Source organism: Centruroides sculpturatus, unplaced genomic scaffold, assembly GCF_000671375.1.
Source record: "Centruroides sculpturatus isolate CEXI.00-Female unplaced genomic scaffold, Cexi_2.0 scaffold529, whole genome shotgun sequence".
Taxonomy (NCBI): domain Eukaryota; kingdom Metazoa; phylum Arthropoda; class Arachnida; order Scorpiones; family Buthidae; genus Centruroides; species Centruroides sculpturatus.
In genome coordinates this window covers 123184-135513 of record NW_019384820.1, presented here as the reverse complement: position 1 = coordinate 135513, position 12330 = coordinate 123184, and the positions used below count along the sequence as shown (strand labels likewise).

At 28.3% G+C, this 12330-nt stretch overlaps 1 protein-coding gene across 1 annotated transcript in view; it reads right to left on the bottom strand.

The window, feature by feature from the left end:
• Positions 1-11824, bottom strand: part of LOC111629923 (histone demethylase UTY-like) — a 54835-nt gene extending 43011 nt beyond the window's left edge. Inside the window, exons 1-6 of the mRNA XM_023373875.1 lie at positions 11770-11824; positions 6096-6130; positions 5629-5722; positions 4117-4342; positions 625-797; positions 475-556 (exon numbers count right to left, since the gene is read on the bottom strand). Coding sequence (XP_023229643.1) covers positions 475-556; positions 625-797; positions 4117-4337 — 476 coding nt within the window. The 5' untranslated portion in view covers positions 4338-4342; positions 5629-5722; positions 6096-6130; positions 11770-11824. The remainder of the gene's footprint in view (positions 1-474; positions 557-624; positions 798-4116; positions 4343-5628; positions 5723-6095; positions 6131-11769) is intronic.
• Between the last annotated feature and the right edge of the window lie 506 nt (positions 11825-12330).

Below are 12330 nucleotides of genomic sequence, written 5' to 3'. Positions count from 1 at the left end.
ACTAATCATACATAATGGTATCCCCACTACTATTGACAGACTGCGCAACATTTATTGACCTGTTGCATTGTACAATCGGCAGCATAAGTTTTTATTTCTATTTTGGCATCTTGAAATGTATAATAAAGTTTGTGATTGTTGCAAGGAACATTTTTTACCTAATAATTTTTTAATACTATTAATTTTTTATACATAATATATCACAAATATAATCAAACACCAAAACACTTGCTGAGCCTACTATTAATTTAATATTGTAGAACAACAGTTTCCTGAGGATGGCCTATTAAAAACAGACTGAAAGCGGTTGAATATTAAATTAATAGTAGGCTCAGCATAGCATATTATTTTTTCTGCCATAATAACTAACTTTTTCTGTACCCCTAAACTTATTGCATACCCAGGGTTGGGAATCGCTGTACTATAGTATAAATCATAGTTTCTTTTTCTATCTAGAAACTATACAGAGCTTACCTTTCAATTCCACTTGGTGGTACATTTCCTAATTGGCTCTGTAAAAATTTCACTCTTGCAGTTAAGTTTGGATTTACTGGTCCTATGATCATATAAAGATATCTCAAAAAATATACATATATTTTGTAAATAAGAAGTAATGATTATTACCTTTGCCTCTAGTTGCATTTACATAGCATTTGAGTGCATCCTGAGGTTGATTACAATTTTCATATAAAATACCAAGATTATTCCAGGCAGGAGTGTGAGTTTTATCTAATTGTAAAGCACATATATAAGCTTGTAATGCATCCATTGGTTGATTTTGTTGCTGGTATAATACACTGAAAGTACAAAGATATACAAGAATAAAGTTTAGAAAATTATTATATTTGATTACAATAAGTTTAAATTTGTTTAACAATGTTTGAAGTATCAATGTTCTAATATTTAATGAGAATAGAAATCAATCAATATATAAAACAATGTTTAGTCACAAAAATTTTAAAACTACATATTGTCATATTGATCATTCTGTACATAGCAGTAATAAATCTTTACAAAAATAATTATAACATATAAAAATTACTTATTACAGAAATTACTGTGAATTTATGTATAAATTCACAGTAATTTCTGTAATAAGTAATTTTTATATGTTATAATTATTTTTGTAAAGATTTATTACTGCTATGTACAGAATGATCAATACGACAGAATTTGAAGGTTATTTGTTTATTAAGTTATTTTCATTAGAAGCATTTGTGAACTCAACTGGCTATAAGATCAACAGGAATAGCAAGCACTGATGTCACTTGCAAAGACTTACGACATATACTGAACAGAAAATTGAAAATGACTACACTAATGGGAATCCACTATGTCATGTAAAATATATGTTAGAGTAGATTCTCATCAATTCAATAACTGTCAATTATATACTTTACACTATGCAGATCTGTGATATAATGAATTCTAATAAAAAATATAATGGATAACAAATTTCTAATAGAATGTACGAGGACAATTTTTTTTCAACCTCTGATGGTCCATAAAACAAAGACAAGTGTAAATAACAAAATGAATTTATTACCAAAAGTTAGGTAGAAACATGATTACTTTTTGACATAATCACCATGAAGATTGAGGCATTTGTCATATCTGTGGACGAGCTTTTCCATCCCCTTGCCATAGAATGTTGCCACCAGTGAATTGAGATGGCCATAACAACATTGTTTTGAAGATCGAACCTCTGTTCTGCTAGCCACATTTTCAGTTCAAGAGGTGGAAGTCTTCACACATTAAAAAGTTCCAAGCTGGGCGGAAGTCTTTACCACCTTTAAACAGCCAGCATATAGCTCTGATTTAGTGATGAGCGGCTTCCACCTCTTTCCTGAACAGGAAAAGTGGCTAGGAGGGCAGAGGTTTGAGACTAATGACAATCTTCAAAACAACATTAGGGCTCATCTCAAGTCATTGGCAACAACATTCTATGACAATGGGATGGAAAAGCTTGTCCACAGATATGACAAATGCCTCAATCTTCATGGTGATTATGTCAAAAAGTAACCATGTTTGTACCTAACTTTTGGTAATAAATTCATCTTGTTATTTACACTTGTCTTTGTTTTATGGACCATCGGAGATTGGAAAAAAACAGCCTACATATAATTGATATGTAGATAAATGAATAAATCATAAGTATTAAAAAATTCTACTAGAAAAATAAAAGTACAAAATTTAAAGCTATATTATATTGGATATCATCATCACCATGATTTATTTGCACAATACATATGCAAATAGAGAATATGATGAGAATTCTCAGAGTTAAAAACAAAACAGAATAAATATAAACTATAATCAATGGTAGAATTGTAAAAAGATAATCTATACTCAAGACATTGCTATCTATTTTGATCATTTGTATCAATTTAGTACTAATTCAATCAAACACCTTAGGAAACAAATCTATAAAATTTAATATTATGCTATTCTGTTGAGAAAAACTTCAATATGTCTCTGAAAACAGTGAATTAATTTAATCCTATAAACATAGTATAATTATCTGATTTTGAGAAGTTTATATAAAGCCAGATGATTACCAAATTAAATTGGGCTACATTACTACTACTAAACCAACAGTTGGCTGAGTGTCATAGTGTGTTATAGGCAGTGGATGGCAGAGTCATCCCCAGACAGTGCCACGAGTAACTAGTATGATTGTATCAAATTTAAATGTCTAGAAACAAAGGATTGAACAAAGTCCAGGTAGCATAATTGGCAATGTATCTGCACAGGTTCAAGTCCCACTTGGGCTGATTTTCTTCCAGAATTTTCTAAATTATTTAATATATGTTAATCTAATTATAATTAATTAATTTAATAAGCGATGGTGCCTAACATCTATCTCTAGTGACAAATTACTTGGTATTTAATAATTATTAGAAGCAATAATGTGGCCTGATTTAATCCAGTAACTGTTTATCTTTAATCTAATCCTATAAAGACAGAATACCTAATTCACTATTATAAAGTAAAATTATATAAATTTTGATTCTATTTAAAAAGCATTCTGTTGTAAATTTTTAAACAAGCTACCAATAAAGTTACACCAATATGTCATCTAAATTATTTTTCTTTTGATATGCTCATTATTAGTTGCTTTTATAAATTCCTTAAAATAATTACAGTTAAAGATTTCATTTGGTAACAGATGGCATTTTAATAAATTTATTTAGATGTAGAGAATAGACATGCAAGAAAGGAACCATCACATTTAATCCTTTTTACTACATTATGTTATCCATAATTCTTATTTTTAAGATGTCTATTTACTTATAATTTCACAAAACAGATAATCTATACTCAAGACATTTTTCTGTATAATGCAAAAGCATTATACAGAAACATACCCAAAGCATTTTTTTCTGTATAATGCAAAATATAGTAAATAACGAGTAGAACAGTAACAACCAGACTAAATATGTCATATCAACATTATTTGTTAGTAAAAATAGCTACAGTCGACCCCCGTATAAGATCATTGATTATTCCGTTTTATATGAATTCCATGTTGTACGAGTCACTTAGATTTTACAAATACGTGTACTGGGCTGTGAACGGCTCACGTATTTGTAAAATTTAAGTGACTTGTACAACATGGAATTCATATAAAACGGAATAATCAATGATCTTATACGGGGGTCGACTGTATTTAAGTCTTTTAGTCATAACAGTTATACACAGCACAACAATGCATATCAGAGTTGAACACAACTAAAATTAAAAGATTTTATTGGATATTAATTAACAAAAAGCAATTTCAATTTAATATATTGTTCTATAGTGGTGCTCAACAACTGATGTTTGCATTATTCTGTGTTTTAACAGATTTCAAGTTGAGATTAACTAACTTACAAAATATTTTCTTTTTTACAAAATTGTAAAAATTCTAATTATTATTTATAAATAGAATTGGACATTTAAAATGAAGGAAAAATCTTAAATCTATGTTGTATTTAGACCAAGAAAGCTTTAATTAAATAGTAGACAAAAATATTCTCAATAAATTTTATATGGTTTTGCTAAGATTATTGTAATTAAAAACAAAATTCATTCTAAGCTGTTTTGAAAAGCAAATTATAATGCAAATATTCTCACCCTATAGAACACCATGTATCTGCATTTGCTTCTGTTTTATCAACAGAATTTCTATAAGATCCAAAGGCATCATGAACTTTTCCAATGCATGCATAGCATCGACCAAGAAAATATAATGATTGGCCATTAGTAGGGTCTGCATCAATGGACTTCTGCAGACAATGAAGGGCATAAGTCTGCCGCTGTGGTTTATCACCCAAGGCCTCTACGGTATGATGCATCCACCCTAGATTAACAGAAACAAAAAATAATATTTACATTTATAATTAATAAACATAATAAGTGTAATTATATATATGAAAAAATTTATAATAGGAAATTTAATACTTAACACATAGATTAATCAAATATATAAAAGTTAAGATTTGTTAAATATTTCTGATTAAAAAGTACAGGTAACCCCCGTATAACATGGGAGTTATGTTCCAAAAGATTGCAGTGTTATGCGAATCCATGTTATACGAAACAAAGAACTAATACGAAAAGGGGGGTTAGATATAAAAGTTAAGATTTGTTAAATATTTCTGATTAAAAAGTACAGGTAACCCCCGTATAACATGGGAGTTATGTTCCAAAAGATTGCAGTGTTATGCGAATCCATGTTATACGAAACAAAGAACTAATACGAAAAGGGGGGTTAGATTCCAAAAATTAAAAAAACATGCTATTATATTTTCATAATTAAGATGAATATCTTTTTTAAAATTTTCTTAAGTGATACATATTAATATAAATTAAACAATATTTTCTTCGTCATCACTAAGCACTATTAACTGAGGGCGTTTTCTTTTTGGCAAGATATCCATACCCTCTCAGCATTTTTCTGCATTATCTTCAGATCCATGCTCTACCTTTTGCAAAAAAATATGCTATTTTAGATTGCTTGCTTTTAGTTAAAAGATCTTTATAAATTTCCTTATATGGTGCTAAGCACTTATGAAGAATAAAGCAAGTATGGAATAAGGGAAAAACATCTGGCAACACCAAAATCAGAAGTGTCGCGATCTGGAAACACTGAAACAAGTTTTGAAAAGGACCACATGTATCGACAGAAGGCAGATAAAGAAAATTTACATATTTAAGTACTAATAGTTCACGAAAATAATAATTTTCGTGATCTGTTAGTACTTAAGTATGTGAAAATTTATTACATTTCATGTTATACGAGGGTTTTACCCAATTCTCGAACCGTGTTAGAGTGAATCCGTGCTATACAAGTGCCGTGTTATATGTGGGTTACCTGTACTAAAAATTTTCAGCAATTTTTAATTCAAAGATGATAACAACTACTCATAATTTCATTATCATCGTCAAGGAAAGTATACTTTTTACAATATTATAGACAAATATTTATCTAAGTCCATTCATATCAATCCCTTCAACTTTGTATTAATGGAGTCTGACTGTATATATTAACATAATTATTGACAACGTCATATTAAAAAATTGACTTTGCATTATTTTATAAAAGTTTTCTTTTCAATCATCAAGAACAGAAAAACTATTTCATACCTAACTGCTTCAGAGTTTCTGCTCGAACACACTTTGATAAGTCTTTTTGTTCCAATAATTGTTCATAAGCTTCTTTTGCAGCTTTAAATTTTCCCTTATAGTTAAAAATTATATCATAATACATTAGCATGATTAATATACAAAAACACTTAAATACATAAAATTCATAACAAATTACAATTATAAAATCATTATCTTTTAACTAATAAAATAGTGTATGGTTCAGTTTATTAAAACAGTTCTGAAACAATTTCTGATTTGATAGCATATTACATCTTCATAAACAAAATTAAACTAAAATACACTTGCTTTCTTGAAACTTTAATTTTCTTTAGAAATTTGAAATTAACTTTTTATTAACATCAGACTATAATTTTATTAAACCAAAAAACCATTCACAAAACTTAATATGAAATACTTATAGTTTATCACACGATTAAGTAATAATTAAATGTTAAGATGCTTACCTGAACCTCGTACAGATGAGCTATGTGAAACTTTACTGAAAAGATTAATATAAATAATTAACAGACTTCAATTATTAATATGATAAATTAATGCTTATATTAAAAAACACTTTGAAATAAGTTACTTCAAGATAATTTTACTAATGCAAATTTTAAGACACAAAGCTAACAAGAGGAACCCAGGAGATTGTCAACACAATTTTGACAAAATTTTGTAGATGTATAGTATTTACTTGAACTCTACCAAAGCTACAGGACCCACCATTCAGGCTTTCTTGAGAAAATCATGATTAAAATTTTTCTAGAACTTAGTAGTTCTAAAAAAAAGCCTTTATCGTGATTTTCTCAAGAATGCATTTGCATGTTAATGGCATGGCATGATAAGTAGGGTGCTAAGTAAAGATCATTACTTATACATTTATAATTTAATCTTATTGTTATTAAATTTGTTATATACAATTCTTATGCTATTTTTAATTATTAAAATTAAAATTTATTAAATGACCCTTTCAAAATCTTTGTGTTTCCAGTAAGATACAATGTCTACTTGAGGGAACAAATGTTTTTGAATCTCCACCGAGTTCTGCTTCAGTTTTGATAGTGTTCCATCTTTGGAATGCCTGGAATTTGAATATTTAAATAACATATACAGTAGAACCTCGATTATCCGGATTGTTCAAAATAAACAAAAATTTTACGAATTTGCCGATTTGCACTTGGCAAATTACGACACTGTTTATGTACATGATGGAATGCATAACTTTTTTGTTTCAACAACGTCCCACCTAGCACAGTGGTCGTAAACTCAAATATATTTTACGTAGTAATAAAAATATAACTTGACATATGTATTTATAAATAAATTATATTCAAATTACATCATTTCTATGACCAAGGGTGGTGTAAGGCATGGGCAACGTGGGCCACCGCCTATGCCTCGCAGTCTGAAGGGCCTTGCGCCTCGAAGGTTTATGCATTACTTAAAAGCCGCGAACGCGATGAAAAAATTTTACTCGTCATAAACAATAAATAGTTTGTCAAATTTTTATTCATAAAAATGCAGTTTCAACTGCTTTTTATTTTATAAAATCCGTCTTCTTGCGCCACCAGAGGGCCTTTTAAACAATAGGTAGTCTGTTAGCGCTGGTCAGTAGTCGTCCAAATTCAATACAAACATTTGTTTCTTGAAAATTTGATCACAATTTAAATACAGTATTTATTTTTAATATTACCGATATGTCATTGAAAAGAAAATGTGTTGTATTATCATTAAAAGACAAATTAATATATTCGTTTCGATTATCCGAATTTTTCCTTACCCGGACTACCTTCATCCCCAATTAGTCCGGATAATCGACGTTCTACTGTACTTCAAAAGTTTGAAATTCTGACATGCAATATTTAGGGGCACAGTCCTCAAACTAATGCTTTAGACAGATAAAATTTATTATTCTTTATAAAATATCAGGAAATTCAAAAATTATTTTTCAACAATTTAAAGTTTTTGCCACAAAAAATATACTTATAATTACTGTTTCACAAGAATATGACAACATTTTAAGTGGTAATTATCAAAAAACAGTTAAAACATAATGGTTCAGTGCATCACACACAATTAATCATTGCTACTTCATTCACACAATTTTTACATTTTGTTTTAATAACAGCAGGTCAAAAATAAACTTCATTAACATTTTTGAAAATATTTCTTTTGCATATTATTTGAGACACAAACCATGCATATTTTATCAATGCCACAAAAAACTGTTGGACTCGACTGGTTGTGAATTAGAGTGTGTATTTTAATAACATCTTTACAATTGGCTATTTCTTTATCAGTTTCAAGGAGATAGCCACAGCACACTAGTGCTCATCGATGTCATAGGAATATCCATATCTCACAAACCAAATACAGTACTGTATAAGTACAGTGACCATACGTCCTTCATTTAAGAGGACAGTCCTTTATTTCACTGTTCTGTCCTTTAACTTTATTTATTTTCTAAAATAGGCATTTTGTCCTTTATTTTGTAAAGTTGACGCAAAGTTAAAAAGTTATTTTTTAATAATATATTGAACAAGTTAGTTTTGTATACGCCATCACGACCAGTGTTGCATTGCTACATAGCGCGCAGTAGTGCAGTGTGTCGCCAACCAAACAGCCCACTGACAGTACCAGGGGGTGGACACTCTTATGGGGATTTTTGTGATAGTTTTTTAACTCTCTAGTTGATGGATGATACACTTGTTAATTAAAGCTGAAGTTAGTTGAAAGAAAAAATGAGGGGTTTCTTCCTATTGTTATTAGAAAAGTGGTTTTAGCATTAGAAAAATCAGAAAATATACAAACCAAAAAATTCAATGATGCTGTGTACACATTTTATCAAACATGCATAGATTATCTAAATAATTGGTACATGTTTTTTATTGAAATAGATGTGTTTGAATGGGTCACATTATACGAAATCCCTTTGTGGGCGAAAGTAGAGGAAAGCTATATCTTTATTTCGAATCATTGGTCCGTAAATATACTCGACGTTGAATTATTTGATGAAGTTTCATGTGTAAAAAAATATGTCACAAACGAAAAGATCGACGAATGATGACAGAATAACCAGCCCTGCCATCAAAGGTGGATTGAGATTTTTGAACATTTTACAGCAAAAGAAATTGTTTTCAAAAACATTTGAAAAATCGTAGAATTTTCTTTGTCTCCCTGGATCTAATGCCCCCATTGAACAAATATTTTCATTGCTGAATAATATGTGGACAAATGAAAAAACTGATTTAAAAGTAAGCACATTAGAAGCATGTATTTCCATCAATTACAACTTTCAAATGAACTGTATGGAATTTTATGACTTTAAAGCGTGAAACGGCGCTATAAAAAAAATTAATTCTACTGAAAAGTATCAAAATTAATGTTATTTAAATTTTTACAATGTGTGTATGTGTAATAATTTAGATTGTTTAAAATTTTAATGTATGCATTGTTGTATGCTACTATTTTCGTAATAAATGTTATAAACTTATGAATTTTATAAGGTATTTTTTGATTTTCTTCGACATGTCCTTTATTTTTCCCCCAAAATATGGTCACTGTATGTATAAGCAAAAACATCTGTAAAAATTTGTCTGGCATGCTTAATAGTTTTATCTATACTGTCCATCATTGGAATCGCTGGCAAAAGAAAAGAGAGAATCCTAGCTGTCAACTTTGTTCAGCTTCCCTTTCTACATCAAAGGGAGCCATCCGATGAACTCCAGCAACACCCTGACCTCTGGTAAAATTGAACCGTCTAGGCTGAAAGCATAATCTTCTTCATTTAGTTTTTCTTTCTTGATTAGATTAGGCCTATCTACCTACTAATATATTATATATACTGTATATAATATATTAGTAGGCATTATACTATTAGTAGGTAATATATTTGCCACAAAGAGTAGGGATGGTGTTGAGTTGCTTATTATAACATCTTTACATATGAAATTAAATATAAATATATTGACATGTATAATATAAAAACCTACATAACATCAGACAATGTAAAATGTGATTATAATATTATATGTATTTTCTAAATATAAAGTGATGATAATAAAAAATAAATTTTCAATGACTTTAAAAATTGTACATAACAAAGTTAATAACAATAAGATTAAATTATAAAAGTACAAATAAAGAAAAAATTATCGCACACAAGATCCAAACCTGTATAGTAACACTCTTCATATAATGCCTTAACTAATCATGCCACACCATTAACACATGAATGGAACTTTTGCATAGGTATTAATAGTTTTAGAAAAACTAATTGAAATTTTCTTGAGAATGCCTGAATATTGGGTCCTGTGACTTTAGCAGAGTTTAATTACAAGTAAATACTACACATCCATAAAATTTTGTCAAAATTGATGATGACAACCTCCTGGGTTCTCCTTGTAAGTGTAAATCAAATCATTTCATTAATAATAATTATATTTAAACATAAATGTGATTCTATTTAAAATGATTAAGTACAAATGATGTCACATGAAAGTTTGGGACTAAGAACATTATTGACAATTACCAGAGAAAAAAATTAGACAACTTCATGTTATTGTAGTATTTTACAGTTAAGAGGAAAATTACTTTTTATATAATAAAATGTCTTATTATATACTTTGAAATAGGGTTCATCAATTCAAAAATTTTTCTAATTTCTGATTTTAATTTTAAGTTTTATTTGTAAAACTGATATGTTAAATATAGAAAATAATAAATTATTAAAAAAAATTATTAATTAAAAATAGCTAAATGCATTAGTAAAAATTTATTATAATTATATAAATTTTAAAAATAATTTTGCTTCATTTTTCATGTACACAATCTTTCAAAATGGGTATCTCTGTCTACATGATATCCAGATACAAAAAAATGATTTATTACTACTTGATGTTTAGCACTAATTAACACAGACTTTGTCTAAAACGAAAGTTATGTCAATTTAGACTGTGATTTGTAATTTGTTAGATTGACAATTTATCCATAGTAAAAAAGCACTAAAATAGATAGCTGGAGAGATAAAGTGTCAATTTATATAGTACTATTAAGTTAACCAAAATAAATTTACATTATTATCTATGAAAACTTAGCCAAGACTTCAGAAAACTATTGGCATAACCAAAGTTTCAACATATTGCAACTCAATTGTATATACATAGTGCAGTATGTAAGTTTTAAGGAATAATTTTTTCACCAGAACAATAGTGTAAAAATGTATTCAGCAACTATTGTAGTATTACTAGTGTATATTCAGAAATTGTGAATTATAACATCTAGTGTAAACTGTGTTTCTGTTGCTGCAAATCATGGATTCAAAAAGTGAATAGAGAATTGTAATTAAATTTTATTTTAAAACATGTCTTTCTGCTACAAAAATCTTAAAACTGGCACAAAAGGCAAATGATAATGAGGCTCTGAACTGGTTTATCTTTAGGTGGTATTTACAATTTCATGACAAAGAAATTGGCAGAAAATGACCATTGTGGCCATTTCAAATCAACTAAAAAAAAAAAAAAAACTGAGACTTTGAACATTCCTACAACTATTTTTCTTCACATTCTGAAAGAAAATTTAGAAAATGTGTGCGCTCATTTTATCCATACTCAACAGGCACTTTATTTCATAGCAAGTTCTGAGTATTTACTAATTTTTATAGTGTATGTATTTTTTATGTTGTGTTTTTGGAACAGCTACGTCTATGATGTATGTGATTTTGTTTTGTTTGTTGATGAATGTGATGTCTGGTCTGTTGTAATGGATTGTTTTTTTTATGTCATTGTTGCTTGGTTACAATATATTTTGTGTTATTTTATTACTGCATAAGATGTGTATTTGTAATATGGTTCTTGGGTGTGTAGAAGTTTGTGTGAAAGCTTTTGAGTATTACATCTGCTATTTGGATATGTCAATATTAGTAGTCAGTTTGTGTTAAAAGCTTGCAACTTGTGATGCATTATATAGTTTTGTGCATAATATGGCATTTCTTACAACCATTACTGGCAAGTGTTTGTCTTTAAAAATGTGCTTTTATAGTTTATTGTATTTATGACCAGATTATTATTATTATTTGCACCAATATTAATCAATCTATTGTTAAGTTTATAATATTTATATATAAAAAATACTCACTTTCAGCTTTAGAAAACGTACATGGACTTGAATCTATTTGCGCCAACTGAAAATGCTGTATGAAAAAACTTTAAATCAATCATTCAATTTGTTTTTTTTTTCTTAAATACAAAATTTTAAAACTATTCTATTATCAAAAAACAAGATATATAAATATATTTTAATTTCTATTAATCTATGCAAGATCAGATATGAAAAGAATGTGCAGAAAAAAAATTTGAGGTACTGTCCCTGAAAGTTAGCAGTATTGATTTTTCACTGTTTTTTTATTTTTGTGTTTGTGTATCAAATATGCATATAGTTATGTTGTATAATTGAAAATAATCCTCACAATTATTTTTAATATTAATAAATTAACACTAAGTTTTCTTTGAATGTTTTTGTTATATATCCTTTTATTGTGATATATAATTTTTTTTCATAAATATTGAAAGAAGTGAGATAAAAACATTCCACATGCACAGAAAGACAGAAAAAAAAAAACAGTACACGAATCTTCAAATATCTTTTAAGATTCACACACTGCTTATTTGAATCTGCAAAAATCAAATTATTTAATCT